Here is a 24,875-nt window from a genome sequence, read left to right as displayed (position 1 = left end):
CTGGCTTGGAATTGTACTGTTCTGGAACCTTGATGTAAATAGCAGGGGATACTGAGAGAGATATGGACCAGTGGGGCAGAGTAGGAGCAGCTTTCATGAATTAAATATTCATAATGTGGTGGCGTTGTTTGATTTGGAGTATTATGCGAATTTAGAATTTCTATATACCTATCTATGCTTGAATGTTAAGTACCAAACTATACCAGAACTAACTTGAAGTTACTTTTTATTAAAATATCATTTTATCTTTTATGCTAAAATGTGCTATTTGTGGATAAAGAAAAATTAATCTGTTAAATTCGAGGAGTCAGAATTTGTATATTCTTCTTGAATTTATGTATGTTTAACACTAATCATAGAATGCATGTCAGATAACAAAGGAGCTCGTTTGATTTGGGAACGTTGTCATTAGAAAGATAAAAGCAGAATGTTACCGGTATGTTTTGTATTGTTTCAAATCGTTCTCTCCCTGCTCTTTTTGTTCTTTTTCAGTTTTCCAAATATTTGTACCTTTCTCATCTTAGTGCTCAAATTTATTTTAAAATCACTTTATAAGCCTGCCATCTTTGAAGAGTGACATTTGGTTGTTGAACAGATTTTTTTGGAAGACTCTTAAGTTTAAACATGTGACACTGGATACGTAGTGATTACATTGGCCTGGAATTTATGGAAGAAAGTCATCTTGGCTACACCCGTTCTACATAAGAACATAAAATCTGCTGAAGAACTTTCTACTAGAAGGTTTATTATAACATGCTTACTTTTCAGAATTTTATGTAGAAAAGAAATGCTGCTGACTGTTTTAAGAAACAAAACATGTTTCTGGGAATTGGTCATGTCTAGAACAAGAAAGGAAAACATTTCCCGTAGTTGTTTTCCATACCTCAGAGTCACCAAATAAAATAACATTGACTTCACATGGGTCTATATCCTAAGAGGTTATGTTTAGAGTTGCGATAAATTTGTAGGATTTTTTTTATTTGTCAGGACATTTTTGTTGAATATTGAAAGTAAATTATAATGATACAATTACAAGTGGGTATTCTCCTTGTTGGTATTATTTTAACGAAAAGCTAAAGATAACAATCCACTTTTTTTGCTTCGTGATTAAAAATCGACTTACGTCATCTTATTTGTTCATTAAGGATCACTAGGGAGCTGCTCTCATGGGTGGCTCTGGGTGGTGTGAGATGGACTTGCAGAATGCTTTGCAGCTCTTATTGGCTGTGAATTTGGAGTGATGAAAAATGTTTCAGTGTACTTTGATATTATTAAGAATGATGTCTAAAGAAGGAAGGAAGAGAATTATCTTTTCTGAGCGGTGGTGTTTGGTAGTTTATATTGCCATTGATATTCATCAGATCATTTTCTTTAGGGGAAAAGTTAGATTTACTTAAAAAATTTTAAGTGGGCTTGAGACTTTGGAGATAGGTTTTGCTAATAAAAGGATATTGATTTCCCCCATAAGTCTTGTTGATAGCTGGCATGGTGGGAACAAGTATTTTCAGTAATCTGACTTCTGGCATGTGACATTTCATAGCAGAGAGAAATTCTTTGAAGAGGTGAATAAATGTTGTGTGAATGTTCACTATCCAAAGTGGCAAAGATCAGTCAGTATGTTTCAGAATTTTGTCCAATAGGGAACAGATTACATTCTTTTTAGCTTCTCTCTTCATCTCTCACGATACTTGTCAGATGCTCCCAAAGATCTACTTTTCCTCACCACATCTTTCATTCTAGCTTTTCTAAGCTCTAAAAAAATGAAGTAGGAGAGTTCTTGGTGCTGTTAGTGAATTGGTAGGAATCTGGGAGAGCTATCTTAAATGCCTTGTTATCTGAATAGTCCAGAGAAAGGAAAATTACGCTCTTTATGGATGATTTGAAATATTGCCTACTATGTGCCAAGCATATCACAAGCTTTGTTTTATTAAATCTTTCCAGCATTCCCACAAAGTATAGATGAGGAAACTGAGATTTGAGGAGATCATTCCCCTCAAGATAATCGAGCTAGTAAATGAGGAAGTTGGGATTCAGGTTCTGGTCTTGTACAGCTCCAAAGTCCATGCCTTTCTTAGTGGGTCACTTGTTTGTCAGTACTCAGGTATGTGCAACACAGTCGAAAAGTAACCCAAATAGTTCATTTTGTCCCAAAATATATCCTGTATTATATTTAATGACAGATTAAGGAGTTTATTGCCTATAATATTAAATTTTCATTACCTGATTTAATAGGAGCCTGAAAACTCTTGCCCTGAACCTTTTTTCCAGAAAGATAATTCTGTAAGATTGATTCAAAGTGCCAGCCTTGGGTAAGAGACTTAGATTTGTATTTTATTCTTCTTGTGTTCGTGTTTTATGCTTTTTCTAGTTCGAGAGAAAAAGTCAAATATTTTGGCATGGGTGGATGCAGACAGTAAGAAGCAAAAGTATATACTAGCTATGGTAGTGAATAATATTCTGTAAAAGTTATTCTAAAATCTGTACTGAATAATAGTATTTGGATCTTCAAATAAGAGCCCCTTTCAGAAAATGGAGTGGATTTGAATGTGAATTGACCTGCTTCATCATCAAATTATGATTTTAAGAAATTAAAAAATATATATATATAGATGGTGATTATGGTTGTGGTGCCTTTATGTTTTATTTTTAAGTTTCTGCTTTAAAATTTGTTATGGTCTGAAATGGGCCATACAATTTTCATTTCAATGTTGTGTTAATTCTTAGTATTATTTCCTGGAGGAATTTTTACATACAAATGCCCCCCTGCTCCTTATATTAAGAACTGAGAACTATATAGCTGATACTTCTGTTTTCACTCTGACCATCAGGAAGCTCAGAGCCAAATTAATGGCCTAATTTTTGCAATATAGTGAGATCTTATAGCCTGCTAGAAGTCTTTGTCATATTTGCTTATTTACTTTCATTTAAAGATTCTATCATCGATGTATTTTTTTTGGTAAGGCGCCTCAAATTTGTGGTGGAATAAAGCAAGGCATAAATAAATAAAATAATGGAAAAACAAACTCCACCATGACTAGAGCTGAAACAAAATGAGAGAATAACAGCCTTGCAGTTTTTAAAAGAAAGATAAAAACTTGTTTCTTTATTGTATCTATTTCTGAATTTACATTTGTGCTTGTATTGAAGCCTTCATATTCATAATAAAGTGAAATATTCACCTTAGTAAACCTGATAGTGTCCAACACGGGAGAGCTGTAATAGAGTAATAAAATTGACAGCCAGTTATATCAACCTTTCCCTGCCTCCTCCACTTTCCAGTAATCTTACTAATGACCCAGTGAAATAGGTAAAGGTAGAAGGAGTTATATGTATTTATATATGCATTAAACTAGATAATATATACATGTAAACTAGGAAATCATTTTCTGAATAATAGAGTTGATCCCACTCTGATTCCAGGCGACAATCATTTCTTTCTTAGACAAATGCTGTAGTCTCCGAACTAGTCTTCTTTTATTTCCTCTCCTACCTATCTCCAGTTCATTCTTCGTAAATAATCAGAGTAGTCTTTAAAAAATACTGTTTAATGTTATACCCCTCTGTTTAAAGTCTGCTGTTGTGGCCCATTGGTCTTAGAGTTTGTATTGCTTACCAGACCCTACACAGCTTTGAATGATGTAGCTCCTGCTTAAGTTTCCAAGCTGTGATTACCACTCCCTGCATAGTCCCTTCGCTCTAGTCTCATGACCTTTGAACAGACCCCCCTTCCTGGAATGCTCTTTCCCTTGCTCTTCGTAGGGTGGATTATTTGCATCCTTCAAATCTCAATTTAGATGTTATTTCTTCTACCTTATCTAGAATACTATTATTCACCTCTCATATCATTCTTTTTATTTTCTTCATGCTATTTTCACCATTTTAATTATGTGGTTTGTTTACTGACTTTTGGTCTGCCTGTCCCCAATGGAATGTAATTACCATGAGCTTGGTGACTTTGCCTGCCTTATTTACTACTCTGTCTTATTTACTACTTTGTAGCTACTCATAAAACATTTGTTAAGAATGAATGAGTGAGGTTACTAGCTACTTATAAGCCAGCTTCTTGGGTTTGTCCTTCTAGTACTACTTTCCTGGCCATGCTTATATCGTGTTACTTCTAATTTTGGGGCCAGAAGAGGGAGTTAACAGGGAATGAATGTCAAGTGTTAGGCATTGTGCAGAGAGTGTTTGGTGCAGTGACTTAGTTAATCCTCAGAGCAGTTTATGAGCGTTTTACTGTTACCATTTTACAATTGAGGAAGCTTAGAGGTCAACTATGACTACACACAGTGTACTAAGGGCTAAAGCTGGGAATGGAACCCAAGATTGTCTGACTCTAGAGCCTCTAAAGCACAAAGTGTTAGGGAATTCTGTGGAGAAGCTGCTCATAGGCAGGAAAGTAGGATTTTGGTCACTTAAAAAAAGGGGAGATGGATCTTATTTCTTCATTTTTTTTCCCCTCTTTTTTTTCACCCTTTCACTGTTGTAAGCCTATCCTTAGAGTCACCATTCACTCATCCTTCTCCAGATGAAATGAATCACATTCACTGTTTTCTTGAGAATTGTTTAAAACTTTTTACAGTTCTCTTACAGCAGGATTTTAAAAAGTTGAGCCACAGTTAGTGAGCAGGGAGGATTTAACATTACTTTTTGGCTTCCTCCTTGCTTTAAATAGTGAACATTAGGTGTGGGGGACTGGGTAGCTATTCAGAGTATGGAAGGGGGCGGGGAAGGTGAATAAAAGGCAACACAGGAGCAGAGTCTAGCAGGCCATGTGGACTGGGCTACTGGAATGTTATGTTTCAGTCTGTTATTATATAGTACATTAAATCAAACCATACCAACGTTTGTCTTAAAACATTAAGGAGCATTAGTGAGGCATTGTATTATAGGGAGATCAGTGTATTTTTATAAATGTAGAATTTTTAGAAATACATGCAAATATTTTTCCTTTAAAACAGTAAATATGTCAGAATGGAAAGCATAGTATGAGATAGTTGACTTCAATATTAATTTTTATTATTACTGAAGGTAGTTTAGTAGGAAAGAGAATTGAAATGGAATATATTTGTTTTCCTGTTTCTTTTAATATAGATGGATATGTTAAAATTATTTTTTCTTACACTTATTCTTCCTTTCTTTTGTTATTATTATTATTACTTGAGATTATGGAATAAAACTACTTAAGCATTCACTGTCATTATTACTGAATTAACATTTAGATGTGATTATTGGCATGACAGAAATTGCTTTAAGTATTAAAAACCTAGTCTGAGGGCTGGCCCCGTGGCTTAGCGGTTAAGTGCGTGCGCTCCGCTGCTGGTGGATACTATAAAATGGTTCGGTGAAGACAACATGGTTGGTTAGGCTTGTGGCACGCTTTGGATTCAGATCTCCTGACTTCTGTTTTCAGTTTTCTTTGTATAGGGCTATGTTTTTGTTCTGAAATAATTATTTTTTATACAAAGGTCTTTTAAGAAACAGTTAATTTATCAATCCGCCACATTCTGTTGGTAGTTTACAGAGAATGAAATAAATGAAATCAACATTCTTTATTTGTGGCCAAGGAGAAAAAAATATTTGTCCCTGGACTATTGGCCAAATATATGATTGTCTCTTTACAAATCTTGTATATTGTTAGGCAATAAAATAACTAACAGAAATCAGGAACCCTAACTTTCCCTAGTAAGGTTAAGTGATGTGGCTTAGGTTTTGGTGCATAGTTCCGATAACTCATTTGAGAACTTATTCTCACACAGTGAGAATTAGCCCTAGTTAGAAAAAGCAATAGCAGTTGGCTTTGCCGAAGAAAGAATGGCCTCATATTTTCCACCACTCATGCGACCATAATGCAGAACTATAATTCAAAGAAAGTTTTATTTCAGCCCAGGATAATCTTCATTCTCAAAGAATTGACAAGCTACTATGAAGGACTTTTGTCCTGAAACTTCTTAGGCTTATATTTTCTACATTGCAAGCATATATATAATTCGTTTAGATGAAGAAGTTCTTTTATGAAATGTATTTCACAATGCAGTATTTTAAGTCAGTTCTTTGTGTGGAGGGGATGATGGCAACGGATTGAACTGTTGTCTGAGGTTGCTAGTTAAAGAACTATCTAGAGAATGGTACAGTGTTATTAATTTTGAATAAATAAAGCATAGAGTTTGTGTTTGTTTGTTTTGTTTTCCCTCTCCCACCTCAAGTGAACTGTTGCTACTTGAATATAAAGAATTTTACTTTTAATGATTCTTTGAGACTTTTGCAACTTGTGGGCATTCATATAAGATTATTGTTTGCAGCTGTCGCTTTGTCTTCCATACTGTTTTCACTGAATTAGAAAGGAACGTGGTATGAGAAGTATAATATATTTGTTAGGTTGAAGGAAGGATTCTGTCTCATTTTGGTTTTACTACATTTATAGTCATTCTTTTAAAAATACATTTAAATTATACAAATAATTTATACTTTTTGTAGAAAAAGCACATAATACAGTTATGTAATCCTACCGTCCAGAGATAATTGCTGTTAATCTTTTGGTGCTAGTCTTTTGGTTGTTATTCTTAAAAAGGTAGAGTATCATCTTACCAGGTAGAAGAGCTTACATCTTTCCGTTTTGAAGCTGAATAAAATGATAGTGTATTGTTTTTTAACAGAATGTCCTGACAGCATGCTGAAATACGTTAAACTAAATTATGCTGGAGAACCTGTTTTTAAAAATGAGGAGTTGGTGGGTGGATATGCGTGAAAGTAGCAGCTAAAATAGAAAAAACAGGGAAACAATTGTATTTTCCATTCCTGTGTAGTTAGCAGAACAGACTGGGCCTTTGTCAGTAATTTCTGCATTGATAAATTAGTCTTAACTACCTGAATATCTTTCTTATAATTCTTAGTCTTTTTCTCTAGAAAGTCTGAAAGTGAAGGTGGTGTATTCTCATCATGGGCCTAAAGTTTGGAGGCTTGTTGTATAATTTTATTTGTTTTGAGTTTCCATGGAATGTTATCATGGGAATCACTTTTGGAGAAATTGATCTAATCACATTAGGAAATTTGAAATACTTTGTGTTCCAGTTTTTGTGGAGGAGTGAGTATATAACCCCACTAATTGGGTGACATAGCTTGGGGTCATGGACAGAATTTTGTGGTGGTAATTTTCTCTAATAGCTAAAGCAGTTCATTTTTGAGTTCTTTTTTCCTTAACTCGCTCTTCTAGAATTCCTAGAGGACCTGTGCAGCAGCCTCTCGAGGATCGAATCTTCACTCCTACTGTCTCAGCAGTGTACAGCACGGTGAGTGCCTCACAGTTGTTTGTCATATTGTGTATCTGTTGTTGCACATAAGCCTTTGATATCACAGGCAAAGTTTGATTGGCACATGATAGGTTTTTGACAAGAGGTTCAATAAAATTCTGAATAAAATTGGATGTATGTACTATGATAAGGTGAATAGGCCTTTTTCCCCGTCATCTTAAGAAGTGGAGGTGAAAAAAATTATATTAAGATAGATCGGCTTGTACACCTGTCTTCTTTTTCCTCTTTCCATAAATATCCTCCTCTGGTCTAGTATTGTGATTTCTTTTAGGGCACTGAGTTTTAATTTTTTTGGATGTTTTTTCCTTAAAATTTTACTTAAAAATTTTTTTTCATTTTACTTTTTCCCCTCTCTGATTACATATAAAAAATAGAGAAAGTTTGGAAAAGAGAATGTTAGTTTTAATGGGAGAAAATTTAATGTTTTATGTTAAATGATTGATTAAAATTCATAAATGAAGAGACATTTAAAAGTTCAAGGATGAGGGTAAGAAAATTAGAAGCAGATTTCAGGTGTCTTCCAGTGAGCTTAAGGGAATTTAGAGAGAACTAGGGAGTCAGACATATCTTTTTAATGTTTCAGTTCATCATACTGTTTATTCCTAGGAATGGACAGGGTGCTTTAAAGAAACAGTGTAGAGAGGGAGATGAGTAAATAAATAATTGTGTAATCTAAAGTGATATGCTAAAACAATTATTCTTATCCTTTTGGGTTATGAATTACTTTTAGAGTCTGAAAATAGTTGCAATGCTTTCTCCACAAAGAAAGAGTGTATACCTGCTGTTGACATATAATTTCAGAATTTTACAGGTGTCCATCAGGCCATTTGTGGATCCCAGGTTAAGAACATTTGATTAGATATATGAACATGCTATTATATGGGAAAGGAAGAAGTCGCTTCATCGAGGAAGTAACACTAAGCTGGAAATATAGGACTTCTCTAGGCAGAGAAGGGAAGAAAAGGCTAGGAAGTGAAGATCCAGAGGTATGGTTAATGAAATGACCAGTAGTCAGTCCAGTGTGGCATGTGTGTTATGTTTTATAGCAGAAGTGGAGATGAGAGAGGTGGGTTTTGGAGATTTTAAGGTTGTCCTAAAGAGAGAGAACTTCATCACACAGGTACTGGATAGGATGATTATTTTATCTGGTTTGCCTGAAACAAGTCTCAGTTGACTCCTATTGTAGATCAATTAAACACCTGTTAATTACTTTTTGAGCCCCCCATAACCCTTAAAATGTACCCACTTTGGATGATAAATTAATGTGGTCACCCTAGTAATTGGGAACCTTCAATTTACATTGAAAAATAACCTTTAACTTTTTTCTGGCACAAATTTCTAGGCCAGAGTTGTGGGGTTTTTTTTTTGTTTTTTGTTTTAATAGTACTGAGCTTAAGGGCGGCATAATTTTTGTCAGGAATAACTCTTAAAATATAATTTTTTTCTAATTATACAAGTACACCTTAACCACTGAATTATTGTTTTCAAAGTTAAGATAGGTAAAAGAAAATGAAAATTTCTGGTAATCTTGAGTGATTTCTAGAGTCAGTCAGTATAAGCATTTTTTGGTATAGTTTCCTTTGTCTTTTTTTTTGTGTTGTAGGCTGTGTATAAGAAATTTTATTCTAATTTGACACTTTGTTATAATATTAGCTTTTCCTGTGCTATTCGAAACACTTCTTAATAAATGATTGTACACTGTTTTAAGAATTTAATATTTACTCAATATTTGACAGATATTTCTTTAATCTTTTAATGTGTGTCAGGCACTGTTCTAGGTGTTGGGAAAATATTGTAGTGAGCAAACCAAATCCTCAGTCCTTATGGAGCTTACCTTTTTGTGAGATAGAAAGATAGTAAGCAAATATATATATACAGTATATTATGGGGTAGTAATAAGTGCCTTGATGAAAATGAGGCACGATAAAGGGATAAAGAATGACTGTACATCCTACTTTAGCTAGGGATCTCAGGTAAGTTCTATCCGAAATTGTGGCATTTTAGTAGAAACCTGAGAGTGAAAGAATGAGCCTTGCAGATTTCTAGGGAAAGAGCATTTCTGGTACAAGGAACAGCAGTGCAAAGGCCCAGAGATAGCAGTGCCCTTAATGTGGTCTTAGAACTGCAAGGAAGCCTGTGTGGCTGGAGTAGACAGAGGTTGGAGATAGAATTCATAAGCTGGAGCATCAGATTATGTGGGGAATTATAGACCATGGTAAAGCTTTTGGATTTTAATTTAGATGTAATGGGAAGCCACTGGAAACATAAGAGCAGTAGATCTGAATTTCCTTTTTTTTTTTTTTTTTTTTATTAATGGTGGTTTTTCTAGATCTTGTCATTCCATCTGCATTTATTAGCTGAAATCCTTCTTATTTTTTTTTGTGAGGAAGATCAGCCCTGAGCTAATCTGATGCCAATCCTCCTCTTTTTGCCAAGGAAGATTGGGCCTGGGCTAACATCCGTACCCATCTTCCTCTACCTTATGTGGGACGCCGCCACAGCATGGCTTGACAAGCGGTGTGTTGGTGTGCACCTCGGACCCTAACCTGCGAACCCTCAGGCCGCCAAAGCGGAGCGCGCGCACTTAACTGCTGCGCCACCGGGCCAGCCCCCTGAATTTCCATTTAAAAGACCTCTGTAGCTACTATATAGAGAGTAGACTCTGTTGAGGGCAGGTGGTTGTGGTGGTGAAGTGGAAGCAAGGAGATCAGTTAAGAAGTTATTAGTAATAACAGCAAAAGATGATGGTGGCTTGCCCTAAGGTGGTAGCAGTAAAAGAGACGAGTAGTGGGATTTGGGGTGTGTGTGTGTGTGTGTGTGTGTGTGTGTATATATTTTTTTTTTTTGTGAGGAAGATCAGCCCTGAGCTAACATCCACCCCAGTCCTCCTCTTTTTGCTGAGGAAGACTGGCTCTGAGCTAACATCGGTGCTGGTCTTCCTCCACTTTATGTGGGATGCCGCCACAGCATGGCCTGACAAGCAGTGCATCCGTGGGCACCCGGGATCCAAACCCGGGCCGCCAGCAGCAGAGCACATGCACTTAACCACTACGCCGCAGGGCCGGCCCCAATTTGTTATGTATTTTGAAAGTAGAGTCAGTAGGATATGATCATAACTTGGATGTAGGATGTGAGAGAGAGAAGAGTAAAGGATGATGTCATGAATCTTGGCTTGTGCAACTGAGTGAATCTGGTACTATTTATGGAGATAAACACTGGGTGAAGAACAGGGTTTTTGTTGAGAAAAATTAATATGTGTAAACATTATTTTGGTGAAGAGTTAAACATTAGGTTGTTTCCAGTTTTTCCTATTAGAAATAACTTATTTGAATTTAAAACCTTTTATGTCTTTTGTATTATTTTTGTAGAATAACTTTCTAGAAATGCAATTACTGAGTTCAAGTATAGGCATGTTATTAAGATTCCCAATAACTGAGGACATGTGACTTTGTAAGCTTAGTAGTTTGGAGAGGAGATCATCAAAATCCTGTGAATGACAACACAATGCCTGCTACACAGTTTACATGAAATGTTTTGAATCTAAGTTTTTGAATTTATTTTTGAGTTAGACCAAATTTGACTTTTACTATTTAAAGCTACTGCATATATGTAGTCCTTCAGTGGATTTAAAAAGTGGGTGTGTCAATCATGTATAGTGCCTCTTCTGGAAGGACAAGGGATTTTATTTTATTTTATTATTATTATTATTTTTGAACACGCCATCAATGTTTATTGTTCAGCTCTCCCCAGGAGGCCAGTGCTGGGGGCCGGCTTCCATGGTTTGGGGGCCAGGTGCGGCCACCCTAATGTCCCCTGAGGCCTGGCGGTGGTCCTGGGGCCTGTCAGTCCTCCCGCTGGGCTTTCCTGGTCCAGAAGTCCGTGTGGGGTTGGGACTTGTCAGACCAGGAAAGCTGCCTTCGTGGAGGGGCAGGACACCTGGGGAGAGGTCATGTGCTGCCTCAGAACCTATTAAGTCCGACATCAGCATGTGATAGGAGGGAAACTGAGGCAAGATGGTAGAACCTAGAGGAAGAAGTGACAGGGAGTCTGAAGGTGAGATGGGAAGGACCAGCATCCTTCGGGCCGAGCCAGAAGGGGGTGAGAGGGAGACTTCCAGGTACTCCTCCCTCCTGGCTTCTGGAAGGGTGAGCAGGGGCTCTGGTCAGTTGGGGGTGAGTCCTGAACAGCTCCGTCCCACAGGGGTGTCTGCAGGGCAGCCAGGCTTGAGAGGGCCACAGTGCCTGGATGAGTCCGGCAGGCCCCCATCCTTGGTCCCTGCCCGGGAGGGGAGGCAGAGCTGGGGCCGGCAGCCTCATCCCGGCTGGGCCTTCACTGAGCGTTTTTGGTCACCTTCTGGTTCTTTAGCATCACGTAGGTGATGAACACTCCCACAAACAGGAGCAACAGGAGGCTGGCAGCCAGTGGGATGGCAACGGCATAGGCTCGGGGCAGGAAATACTTGTGGATGACATGCTGGCTGTTGATGAACGGCATCTCCCCCGCGCTCCGGCACTGGAGCAACAAGCCACATCCAAGGACAAGGGATTTTAGATAGTAAAAAGTTACCTTAAAATATGATAATCTCCAGTTTCTGATCAGTTGTTTCCATTCTCAGTAGTATAAGTCTCTGCCCCAGTTTTACAGTGTTGTTATGCACATTAGCTGAATGAGTAGGAGAGTGGTTGACCAGGTGCTTTCACATCCTTAGTCCCCTTTTTCTCAGCCCCAGGATTATGTTGGTCATTATTCCTCTAGTGTCTAGGTCCATTAGTGTCATTTCTGTGTCATAAAATAAAGGCTAACCCTTAATTCACCTCTTTCTGCCTCAGCGTATGGTGCCAGTATGTCACTTTAATTGAGTTGGTTAAATTCCTTGAAAGGCGAAAAGACTCCTGGCCAGTCTTAAAAAATTATACAATCAAAGATTTTACTTTTTTATGTCTGATAAGCAGGGTTTATGCCCTTATGTCAGACATTTTAGGTAGATTCTCTGCTTGTAATCAAAGAAGTATCAAAAGAAGGACTCAACTTTTGTAATGCCTTCATGTTACGTTTTATTATTTATTTATTTATTTTAGCCTGGTTTATATGTTTATCCTTGAAACATCTACCAGGGATGAGAAGGGATGCTTTTGTCCTTATTCCTCATTAGCCATAATTACATTAGAGTGAACAAAAAAAAGAATAAAGCCAATATTTTTTAAACTCTAGTAAGAGCAGTATATATTATATGGTTGAGAGGAAAGGGCAAAACTAAAGAGGCATGCACTAATTTGAAATTATATTCATTGATAACTCTCTTGTTGGCGTGCTTCTGAAAAACAAACTATGAAATTTTACCGTGTTGTATATTTTTAGCTTATATATTTTATTCAGAGAAATTAGATTTTATGACTATTAAGCTAGTATTTTTTTTTTAATTTTTAATTTAAATTTTTTGTGTGTGTGTGTGAGGAAGATCAGCCCTGAGCTAACATCCATGCTAATCCTCTTCTTTTTGCTGAGGAAGACCAGCGCTGAGCTAACATCTATTGCCAATCCTCCTCCTTTTTTCCCCCAAAGCCCCAGTAGATAGTTGTATGTCATAGTTGCACATCCTTGTAGTTGCTGTTTGTGGGACGCGGCCTCAGCATGGCCGGACAAGCGGTGCATCGGTGCGCGCCCAGGATCCGAACCCGGGCCGCCAGTAGCGGAGCGTGAGCACTTAACCGCTAAGCCACGGGGCCGGCCCCTAAGCTAGTATTTTTAATATAATTACAGAGATAAACTTAAAAAATTTTCTGGAATAATGACTTTACTACAAGAAGCAGTAGTTTATATTTTGTGGGATTGAAAAGAGTTGTTTATTAACTACTTGTGAAAAATTTTTATAGATATTTAATTTGAATAAATTACTCCTTAATACCATAACATTTCATGATCCTTTTTAGCCAGCTTATACTTTATAAAGTCTTGATTCTGTCATCTTGTATAGCTCTATGTCATTTACTTAGAAAATCATGCTTTTATGTCTTTTTCTAAGTCACTGATAGGTATTGAGTAGGCCAACATGTTGGTGGAGACCCCTGCACAGAGACAAAGTTTAGCATGGGTTGATCAACTCGCCTCAGGCAATGGTGTCCAGCTAGCTGTAAATCTACTTAATTGTCCTATAATCCAGCACAGAATTCACAATCCATTTTTTCCCAATGATAAATATACCAGTTGAACTGATGATTTGTTCATTTATAAAAATAGCTTTTTGAAGTATATTTGATATATAGTATGTATAGTACCTATGATTTAAATATATCTAAAGTGTATTATTTAAAGTACATAATTGGGGCCAGCCCCGTGGCTTAGTGGTTAAGTGCGCGCACTTCGCTACTGGTGGCCTGGGTTCAGATCCTGGGCGCGCACCCCGATGCACCGCTTGTCTGGCCATTCTGAGGCAGCGTCCCACATAAAGCAACTAGAAGAATGTGTAACTATGACATACAACTATCTACTGGGGCTTTGGGGAGAAAAAGGGAAAAAAAGGAGGAGGATTGGCAATAGATGTTAGCTCAGAGTCGGTCTTCCTCAGCAAAAAGAGGAGGATTGGCATGGATGATAGCCCAGAGCTGGTCTTCCTCAGCAAAAAAAGAGGGGGATTGGCATGGATGTTAGCTGAGGGCTGATCTTCCTCTCTCACACACACACACACACTAAATAAATAAATAAAGTACATAATTTGGTAAATTTTAACATATGTATATATCCATGAAAATCTTCACCACAATCAAGAAAATTAACATATGCATCATTCCCCAAAATTTCCTCATGCATCTTTGTAATCTTTCTTTTCCACCTTCCCCCACCATTGGTCTCCTTTCTGTCCATGGATTCATTTACATTTTCTTGACTTTTAGATAAAAGTCATAATAGGAAAAGGAATCATTCAGTAGGTACTTTTTTATTTCTTCTTTTTTTAACCAAGGTTAATTATTTTGAGATTTATGCACATTGTTGGGTTTATCAGTAGTTTGTTCCTGGAAGAAAAAGTAAACTTTAGGCTTAAAATTTAGGGCTGTTGTAATTACATTTCATGTATTATTTTTCCCCTCTAACAGTAGAGTTTGGTTTTCATTAACCATAATGTAAATCATAATGATTGTACAATTTGGTAGTTTTCTTTTTTAATACAACATTGTATTTTAAATAATTTCCCAAGTTATTACATTGCATTTATAAACATGATGTTAACAGTTTAAGTAGCACATCAATGAGATGAGCCATAATTTACATAATCAGTAAATTTGCAAACTAGTGTTTAACTTAAAGATTCCCTCTTCTTTATTTTCAATTTTAAATAACTGATATATACATATATAAAATATATATTCATACATATATGTGTGTATATTTATTTTTCTCCATTTAAATAGGATTATTTCCTTAGGCTAAGATTCCCAACAGCAGCCTTACTAGGGTAAAATGCACACACTTTAAAGATACTTAATATTTTTGACATTGTACAGCTTACATTGCTGCTAGCTGCATAGGAGTGTGTCCATTTCATCATATCTTTATAGTTTCAGGTCTTCCCATTTTCACACAACTTTGCTAATTTCATAGATCAAAAGTGCTATTTCACAATTCACGAAAGAGGAAATTAGCAGGTTAAGTGACTGTGGAACAATGTTTAACATTGATAAAATAATGATATCATATTTTGTTTATAAAGTTAAGCAGAGGTTTAATTATTTACCCATTTCTCAGTTGTAGAAATATAATAATTAGGAATTTTTCAGGACTTGTTTTCTTATTGTTACTGAACCAGGATGATTTTGCCCACCGCTCAGAAAGCCGATCACTAAGACGACGAGATTGCAGAGAGAGAGGGTTTAGTCACAAGGCAGCCAAGTGAGGAAACGGGAGAATGAGTCTCAAATCCACTTCCCCGAAAATAGGGACTCAGAGATATATATGGGGTAGGGAGCAAGGTGGTCTGAAATGTGGAGATAGATGATTGGAGGTGAGGAGAGGTGAGGTAATGGATGATCTGCGCCAGTGTAGTCAGACTTCATGCCTCTTCATAGGACACATGTTCACAAAATGGCAGTGTTGGCATGACCTAAGGGTGGAGTTTTTAGCCTTCTGACTTCACAAGGTCACTTATGAGACATCTGTGCGGCCCCAGGTGATAGGTTGGTGGTCTCAACCGGCCTTAAGTGGACAAGGGGCTCTAATTCCTGAAAATCAGCTCAAACATCCATTACCACGGTGACCCAGGCTTCAAGGAGATGTTATCTAGTGGGAGTCAGATAGCATATTGCCTGAACAGCACAGTTAACAATGTCGGGGGAACAACTAAACGCTACAATCAGTAGTTGCAAAAAAGGAAAAAAAACTTTAGGTTCCTAGCTACTTAATCATCAGTGGCTAACTGTTTGCCGGTTTCATTAGCCTTTTAAATTTTTTTCCTGTTTAATATTTTTGAATTATTGGGTACAGAACAGGAATGAAATTTTCCTGTTTGTTGTGGCAGAAAGGATTTGGTTGTAAGAAGATTGTAGTTTTAAAATTATTATTGTCACTTTTCTCCAGTAGCATTGCTGAACGATATTTGACTATGGTTAGAAATCAAGATGTTTGCATTTGACATTTAAATAAAAGATGAAAATCACATTTGGGTATTTTCTTTTTTTTTTATTGTGACAAAATACACATAACATAAAATTTACCATCGTAATCATTTTTAAATGTGCAGTTAAGTGGTACTAAATACATTCATATTGTTATACAGTCACCATCACCATCCATCCCCAGAACTCTTTTCATCTTATAAAACTGAAACTCTGTACCTATTAAACAACTCCTCTTTCTCCCCTCCCCCCGGTCCCTGGAAACCAGCGGTCTTTTATGTCTCTCTGATTTTGACTGCTCTAAGTACCTCATATATGTGGAATCATACGGTATTTGTCATTTTCTGACTGGCTTATTTCACTTAATATAATGTCCTCAGTGTTCATCCATGTTGTCAGGTGTGTCAGAATTTCCTTTCTTGTTAAGGCTTAATAATCTTCCATTGTATGTATACAGCACATTTTGCTTATCCATTCCTCCGTCGATGGGCGCTTGGGTTGCTTCCACGTTTTAGCTACGGTGAATAATACTGGTATGAACATGGGTGTGCAGATACCTCTTTGAGATCCTGCTTTCAGTTATTTTGAGTATATGCCCATAGTAGAATTGCTGGATCCTATGGTAATTCTGTTTTTAATTTTTTGAGGAATCGCCATATTGTTTTCCACGGTGGCTATACCATTTTACATTCCCACCAAGTGTTCCAGTTTCTCCACATCCTCTCCAACACTTGTTTTTTGTGTTTTTTTTGGTAGTAACCATTTTAATGGGTGTGAGGCGATATCTCATTGTAGTTTTGATTTGCCTTTCCGTAACGATTAGTGATGTTGAGCATCTTTTCATGTGGTTCTTGGCCATTCGTGTATCTTCTTTGGAGAAATGTCTATTGAAGTTCTTTGCCCATTTTTGAATTGAGTTGTTTGTTTTCTTTTGTTATTGAGTTTTAGGAGTTCTCTCTATAGTCTGAATATGAATCCGTTATCAGATATATGATTTGCAAATATTTTCTTCCATTCTGTGGGTTACCTTTTTACTCTGCTGATAATGTCTTTTGATGCACAAATTTTTTTCATTTTCATAAGGATCAAGTTGTCTATTTTTTTCTTTTGACACCTGCCTTTGGTATCCTATCCAAGAAATCATTACCAAATCCAGTGCCATGAGGCTTTTCTCCTGTGTTATCTTCTAAGAGTTTTATTATTTTATGTCTTACATTTATGTCCTTGATCCATTTCAAGTTAATTTTCCCATAGGTATTAAGTAATCCTTTTGCATGTGGACATCCAGTTTTCCCAGCACCATTTGTTGAAAAGACTGTCCTTTTCCTCTTGAATGGTCTGCACCCTTGTTGAAAATCATTTGACTGTATATGCGAGTATTTAGTTCTGGGCTTTCTATTCTAGCCCATTGGTCTGTATGTCTGTCTTTATGCAAATACCACACCGTTTTGATTCCTGTACCTTTGTAGTAAGTTTGGAGACAGGAAGTGTGAGTCGTTTAGTTTTTTTCTTCTTTTTCAAAATTGTTTTGGCTTTTTGAGGTCCCTTGAAAATCCATATGAATTTTAGGATAGATTTTTTTCTATTTCTGTAAAAAAAAAATATCGAGATTTTGATTACATTGAATCTGTAGATCACTTTAGGTAGTATTGACATCTTAACAATATTAAGTCTTCCAATTCATGAACATGGGCTGTGTTTCCGTTTATGTATGTCTTTAATTTCTTTGAGCAGTGTTTTGTAATTTTCATTGTACAATTCTTTCACTTCTTTGGTTAAGTTAATTCCTAAGTATTTTGTTCTTTTTGGTGCTCTTGTACATGGAATTGTTTTCCGTCATTTCTTTTTCAGATTGTCCGTTGTTTGTGTATAGAAATTCAGCAGATTTTTGTGTGTTGACTTCGTATCCTGCTACTCTGCTGAATCATTTATTGTTCTAACAGGTTTTTTTTGTGGAATCTTGAGGGTTTTCTGAAGATCATATCATCTGTAAATAGATAATTTTACTTCTTCCTTTTCAATTTGGATGTCTTTTTTTTTCTTGCCTAATTGTACTGGCTAGAACTTCGATAACTATGTTGAATAGAAGTGGTGAAAGCAGGCATTCTTGCCTTGCTCCTGGTCTTAGAGGAAAAGCTTTCAGTGTTTCACCACTGAGTATGATGTTCACTGTGGGTTTCTCATATTTAGCTTTTATTATGTTGAGGTAGTTCTTTCTATTCTTAGCTTGTTGAGTGTTTTTGTGATGAAGGGGTGTTGAAGTTGTCATATGCTTTTTCTGCATTGGTTGAAATGATCCTGTGGGTTTTTTCCTTCATTCTATTGATGTGGCATATTACATTGATTGATTTTTGTATATTGAAGCACGTTTGCAGTTTTTTATTTCAGGAATAAATTTATTTCAAGAATAAATCTCTCTTGATCATGGTGTATAATCTCTTTAGTATGCTGCTGAATTTTGTTTGCTAGTATTTTGTTGAGGATTTTTGCATCGTGTTTCATAGGAGATATTGTCTGTAGTTTTCTTTTCTTGTAGTGTTTTTGTCTGGCTTTGGTATTAGGGTAATGCTGGCCTCATAGAATGAGTTAGGAAGGTTCCCTCCTTTTAAGTTTTTTGGAAAAATTTGAGAAGAATTGGTATTCTTCTTTACATGTTTGGTAGAATTCACCAGTGAATTTTCTTTGTTAGGAGATTTTTGACCACTGATTCTATCTTCTTACCACTTAGAGGTCTCTTCAGATTTTCTATTTTTTTGTGACTTAGTCTTGGTAGATTTTGTATTTCTAGGAATTTTTCCATTTCATTTTGATTGTTCAATTTATTGGTGTTTAGGTATTTTCTTAATGTTGGACGTTTAGTTAATGTTCAACTCACAATTCTCCAATCATTTGGAAATCTCTAGGTCAGTGGTTCTCAATTGGAGATGATTTTGTCCCCCAGAGGACATTTGGCAATATCTGGAGACATTTTTGGTTGTTACAACTTGGGGGGAGGAATGCTATTGGCATTAGTGGCTAGAGGCCAGGGATGCAGCTAAACATCCTAAAGTGCACAGGACAGCCTCACAACAAAGAATTATCCAGCCCCAAATGTCAGTAATGTCACTGTTGAGAAACTCTGACATGGATTTTCCTTAAATGTTATGCAAAATCATTAAGATTACTTAAAATTGTTAACATTCATTTATATAGCCAATATTTGTTGAATACCTGCTATGTACTATATTAGGTTCTGGGAGAAAAACATAGATATGAAAGTCAAAAATAACAAAAATTATAGTAAGTGCTTTGAAGGAAATAAACAGGATACAAAATTGGTAAGAGAATAATTCCTAATTGTGTATGAGTGGAAAGCCTGAGAAGGTGGCATTTTTGGTGATATTTGAACTGTGAAGAGGATTCAGCCCTTTATGGAGATTGAAGAAGTGCACAGACCTTCCAAATAGATGTTGCAGAGGCTCCAAGGCTTTCAGGTGGGAGGAGCCCTCCTGGTGATGGGAGCTTAGTGCTCTGGAGACAGCGCAACACAAGATGGGAGGCCTGGAACTGGTGCTGTCCAATAAAAACATGCCTGCCGAGCACTTGAAATGTGGCTAGTGTGACTGAGGAGCTGAAGTTTTAATTTTATTTAATTTTCATTAATTTAAATTTAAAAGCTGCCTGTGGTTACTTATTGGAACGTGCAGCTCTGGAAAGTGACAAAGTCCAGATCATACCAATTTTGGAAGGTTCCGATAAGGCATTTGGATTTTATTTGACATACAGAAGGAGTCATTGAAGGATTTCCAGTATGGGCATGACATAAGATTTAAATGATAAAAATACTTTGATATTTATTATATTAGTGGATTAATTAGAACTTAGAGTTTACATAGGAGGCAGAATGTGGCTAGAAGTGCTAAGTGGCTCTAGAATCAAACCAAATGGATTCAAATCCTGGTGCTTACACACAGCAGCTGTGTGTGTCATTGAGCACGTTACTTCTTTGCACCTCGTTTCCTTCCTCATTAATGAAATGGAGATAATTATTATACTCATCTCAAAAGGTCATTATGAAGGTTAAATGAGACGAATCCACTTAAAACTGATAGAGCCTGATATGTAATCATCAATCAGGTATTTAGCAGCAGCTGCTGCTGCCATTGCCACTCTGTTTTTACCACTCTTAAAAAAAGAATGAGGAAACTACTAACTACTCTTACCATGCATTTGGATGAAACTAAATCTGAACAAGCTTAATGAGGTATTAGATAGGATGCTTATGTTTTTCATTTTAATAACATGGCTTTTAAAACTTCAGTATTTGTCATAAATATCACATGAGGTAATCTTTGGAATGTCTAACTTTATTAAAAAAGTAAACACTTAATGAACTAATAAATGGACGTCATAGAAAACTAAGAAAATTTAGGGGGTAAAAGACTTGTAGTATAATTACCCATGTGTTAAATACTGTTAACATTTTTTTATATTTCATCTTTTTAGTCAGACACTGCCATATTGTTAGACACATTGCTTTATTTTTACTAATTCCATACAAATTTTTTTAGTCAAAGTAATGTAATTTTAACAATATTGCCCAAGTGTTATGGTAATTATAGATTATTATTGCCTTATTTTTATAAATTATTTCTCTCTCTTTGTCTTTGACTTATTTGGGAAATAGGTCAAAGTGCTTTTGAAATGCTGTGTTTTAAAGACTGTAGTAGATACAGTTATTATCTTTGGAACCTTCTGTGGAATGTCAGGACTATATCGGATTATATGGGTTAGCATGTTTCTTACATTAGATCAGTTATTTATTTTGGCCACTAAATCAAACTAAAGTGATTTTTCAACTCATTACTTACATCTCCTATGAAGTTCATTAACTAGTATTGAAAATCAGTCAGTTGCACTTTAGAACCTATGATGTGCAAGGTATGGTGGAGTAGTAGTGGCAGCCAAAGTATGCCTACTCTCAAATATACTGAAATAGAGTAAAATGAATTTATTAGACAAATGGTAAATATCAGTTAACTTATTTTCAGGTTCTTTGGAAGTTTCTTTTGACACTTATAATAAAGGTTTAATCTTTTATTCATCTCTAGTTATTTATGAATTATTGTGCTAACTATGAAACATCTTTATTGAATGTAATTTTACTTTTGATATTCTAAAACTGCTGTCTCCCTGGTTTTTGAGCTGTTCTAATTTATTTTAATTGACATTTCTGAAACAGTAAAAAGGAAGTAATATATATTTTTCATTTTCTGTTTGTGTGCATGTATGTTTGGCTCTTGAAATAGTAGTAGGTATTACAGTTCTTTGCATTAAGAAGTTAATCTTCTAAAAATTAATTAATTAAAAAGAATATAGCTACACCTACACCATGGAATATAGCCATTTAAAAGACTGAAGTAGATATGTGCATTGACTTGGAAAGATCTCTTTTGTGTTGATAAGTGAGAAGGAAGACGTGTCGCAGAATAATTATTATTATATGGTTGCATTTATTTACAACATTTTTGCATTTGTAAATGCACAGAAAGGTTTGGAAGAATGCATATCAGACTGTTTAATAGTTTCACCACTGGGGAATATAGTGGGATTTGAGAGCGTAAGTGAACACTACTACTTTTACTTTTTTTTTTTAAAACAAGAAATATTTATGTATTATTTTAACAATTAAAAACAGAAAGTAAGCTTCTTCAAAGTCTTTTTTCTCATAATCTTTATGGTGATGGTCTGATAGGTGGATTGGTAGTAATTTTATCTTGATTCAATCAGTAGATACAAATCATTCTTCACAGTGGTCTTGAAATTTTCTTTGAAGATCTGAAGATAATATTGGATTAGTAGCAATAAATTGTGGGTTATAGTTTTCTATTGTGGTCTTATGTTCGTTTTACCAAATTCTTAATGAAAGGTAGTCATGAGTCTAAGCCTTATATTACTTTATTTCTTTTTTCCATCTAGAATTTTAAAGTATTTTATGTTTTTATTGAGATGTAATTGACATATAACATTGTATAAGTTTTAGGCATACAATTTGTTGTTAATTTGATACACATATATTACAATTTGATTATCACTGTCACGTTAGCTAACACATCCATCATATCAAATAATTATCATTTCTTTTTTGTGGTGAGAACATTTAAGATCTAATCTCTCAGCAACTTTCAAATATGTAATAGAGTATTATTAACTATAATCACAATGCTGTGTTTTAGATCCCCAGAATTAATTCATCTTCTCACTGCAAGTTTGTACACTTGGACCAACATCTTCCCAGTTTCCCAACCCTTGTAGCCCCTTGTAACCACCATTCTACTTACTCTATGAATTCAGCTGTTTTAGATTCCACATATTAGTGATATCATACAGTATTTGTCTTTCTCTGTCTGACTGACTTCACTTAGCATAATGCCCTCAAGGTCTATCCGTGTTGTTGCAAATGGCAGCATTTTTTTTTTTTCTTTGCTGGAAAAGATTCACCCTGAGTTACACCTGTTGCCAATCTTCCTCTCTCTCTTTTCTTCCCATCCCCAAAGCCCCAATATATAGTTGTATATTCTAGTTTAAGTACTTCTAGTTCTTCTACATGAACCACTGCCACAGGGTGGCTACTGACCGATGAGTGGTGTGGTTCTGTGCCTGGGAACAGAACCTAGGCCGCTGAAGTGGAGTGCACCAAACTGTAACTGCTAGGCCATCAGGGCTGGCTCAGGATTTTTTTCTTTTTTATGGCTGAATAATATTCCATAGTGTGTGTATCACACACACACCACATCTTCTTTATTTATTCATCCATTGACAGAGGTTTAGGTTTTTTCCATATGTTGGCAGTTGTAAATAATGCTGCAGTAAACATGGGAGTGCAGATATCTTTTCGATATCCTGTTTTGATTTTCTTTGAATCTATACCCTGAAGTGGGATTGCTGGATTGTATGGTCAGCTGAGTCTGAGACTTGTATTATTTTGAAAGCTCATCTTAGATTGAATTTTACAAAAATTTTTAAGATGTCCAAAATTGAGTATATTTCATCATTTACTTATTCTTCCTGGGCTCACCTTTTACTGACATCTTCAGAAAGTTGGACTTTTATAAAAAAACTCATTGTTACCCATCAGTAACATCACCTTCCTTTCTTCAGACAGATCTCACAATCAGCATCATCAAATATTTTATGAAATATAGATGCTGCTACTACTGTATTTTTTTTTTTTTTGGTAAAAATATATCTGTTAACTAGACTCAACCTTTTTTTTTAATATTACCCTTCTTTCTAAATATAGAATAGGTTTAGTTATCTGTTGTAACAATTTAAAACATGTTTGAAGTTACTTTTCTGTGGCATTATAAATAATACTGAAAAGCTTCTGGCCTCTTGGAGCTTGCTTTTGGGGCTTAAACATTGGAGGTGTGGCAGAGTCATTAAGAATATTGAAACAAACTTAATTCAGTAAATGTTTATTGAATGATAGCTGTGTGCAAGATTTGTGTCAGATAATATGGGAAAATGATGGTAGATATTATGATCCTTGTCTTTAAGAGTTCTCATTTTACCAGGAGAGATGTAATGCTTTAAGTACATATTGGCAAATGAAGAGGATGTGTTAATGACTATATAAATTAGAACAAGTATTTGTAAATAAATAGTAAGTAGCATTTATTAGTATATCATGATTCTCATTGGGCAGAAGTACTTGGAGGAATGGAGTATGATTGTAACTCTTCAACATAGAACGATAACTAGATGAACTCTAAGAAACCATAAAATGCAGATTGGCAGAGAGTTTTGACTGTATCATAGAGGAAGTGGGGGTAAGTGAACATATTCCAGTTAAAGCCTTTGAGGTAGACGGTGAAACTGTTGCTCCATAGTGTAATGAGTCATGAAATGTATATAAAAATTGACCAAACCTGGTCAGAGGAGTTGATCATGGGGAAACTGACAGAATAGTTGAAAGAACATTTTCCTCATCATCATCAGTAACGCTTACTGAGCATTTACTATGCACCAGGCACTATCCTAAGCACTTTACTTGTATTAACTCATTTAATCCTTGTAACAAAGGTATGAGGTAAGTATAATTATATCCCCTTTATTAGTTGGGGAAACAGACACAGAGGTGAAGTGTCTGTCTTGCCCAAGGTCATCCAGCTAGTAAGTATAGAGGCTAGATTTAACACAGGTCGATCTTTAACATTGATTGAGTGATTACTGTGTCCCAGGCACTGTGCTAAGTGCTGTACATACATTATACTGTTTAATCCTTAAGACAGCCTTCATTTACACCTAAGGAAATGAGGCTCAGAAAGGTTATGTGATTTGAATACAGGTCTATCTGACTTTACTGCTCATGTAAAGTACTACATTTTACTGTGTGGGAAGCTGCCTTTTTGTTGAACTCTCACAAATAAGGTAAAAAGCAATATTCAACTTTTTTGGGATCAGGACTATTGATCATCTGAAAGCTTATGGATCTACTTTGCAGAGCAGTGAACATAAAACTACAGTAAGAAGTTGTATGTTTTTAAGAGAGTCCAAGGATCCTTTGAACCTAGCTAAAGAATCTTTACTGGTAAGAGTCCTTGCTCTAGTCCAGGTCAACTTTCCCTTGCAGGGGTGCTGTGTTGCACTCTGGTCCTAATTCTCGGTATAGGGAAATAGCCCAGTTGTTACTTTATACATTGTGTGTTAAATGGGCAGATATTATTAAGATTTATTATTAAGATCTTATTAAGATTTATCTATCCTTCTATCTTGAAGTACCTTTTTTTAAGCATTTATATATGTGGAGCTCATTTATGTCTTGGTTATTAAAAATTCTGGGTCTGTTTTTCTACCTATCTTGGTATCTGCTAAATAATGACATTTATGAAAGTTAGGATTCCTTGTTAATATTTAATGTGGATTTCCTCATTAAATGTTAAATCACATACCTAATTAAAATATTGTTTAATATGTA

The 24,875-nt window shown here is 35.8% G+C and overlaps 2 protein-coding genes across 13 annotated transcripts in view; one reads left to right on the top strand and one right to left on the bottom strand.

Moving 5' to 3' along the window:
• The window catches only part of EIF4G3 (eukaryotic translation initiation factor 4 gamma 3), a 328,826-nt gene that overhangs the window by 80,004 nt on the left and 223,947 nt on the right, over positions 1–24,875 (top strand). For 8 of the 12 annotated variants that reach the window (XM_058553129.1, XM_058553127.1, XM_058553128.1 and 5 more), the window contains exon 1: positions 7,228–7,289. The gene's annotated coding sequence lies outside the window, so the exon portion shown is untranslated. Of the gene's footprint in view, positions 1–7,213; positions 7,290–24,875 lie in introns of those variants that run through there. The other 4 variants (XM_058553132.1, XM_058553124.1, XM_058553130.1 and 1 more) reach the window with 2 other exon arrangements.
• Positions 11,292–11,832, bottom strand: LOC131412915 (dolichol phosphate-mannose biosynthesis regulatory protein-like). Its single transcript, XM_058553133.1, has one exon. The coding sequence runs from the start codon at positions 11,802–11,804 to the stop codon at positions 11,640–11,642; it is 165 nt and encodes a 54-aa protein (XP_058409116.1). The 5' UTR covers positions 11,805–11,832; the 3' UTR covers positions 11,292–11,639.

Source organism: Diceros bicornis, chromosome 13 (genome assembly GCF_020826845.1).
Source record: "Diceros bicornis minor isolate mBicDic1 chromosome 13, mDicBic1.mat.cur, whole genome shotgun sequence".
Lineage (NCBI taxonomy): Eukaryota > Metazoa > Chordata > Mammalia > Perissodactyla > Rhinocerotidae > Diceros > Diceros bicornis.
This window is presented reverse-complemented; position numbering and strand designations above follow the sequence as displayed.

Bases quoted from the DNA above. Each gene is read 5' to 3' on its own strand.
- LOC131412915 (XM_058553133.1), bottom strand. From the start codon at position 11,804: ATGCCGTTCATCAACAGCCAGCATGTCATCCACAAGTATTTCCTGCCC.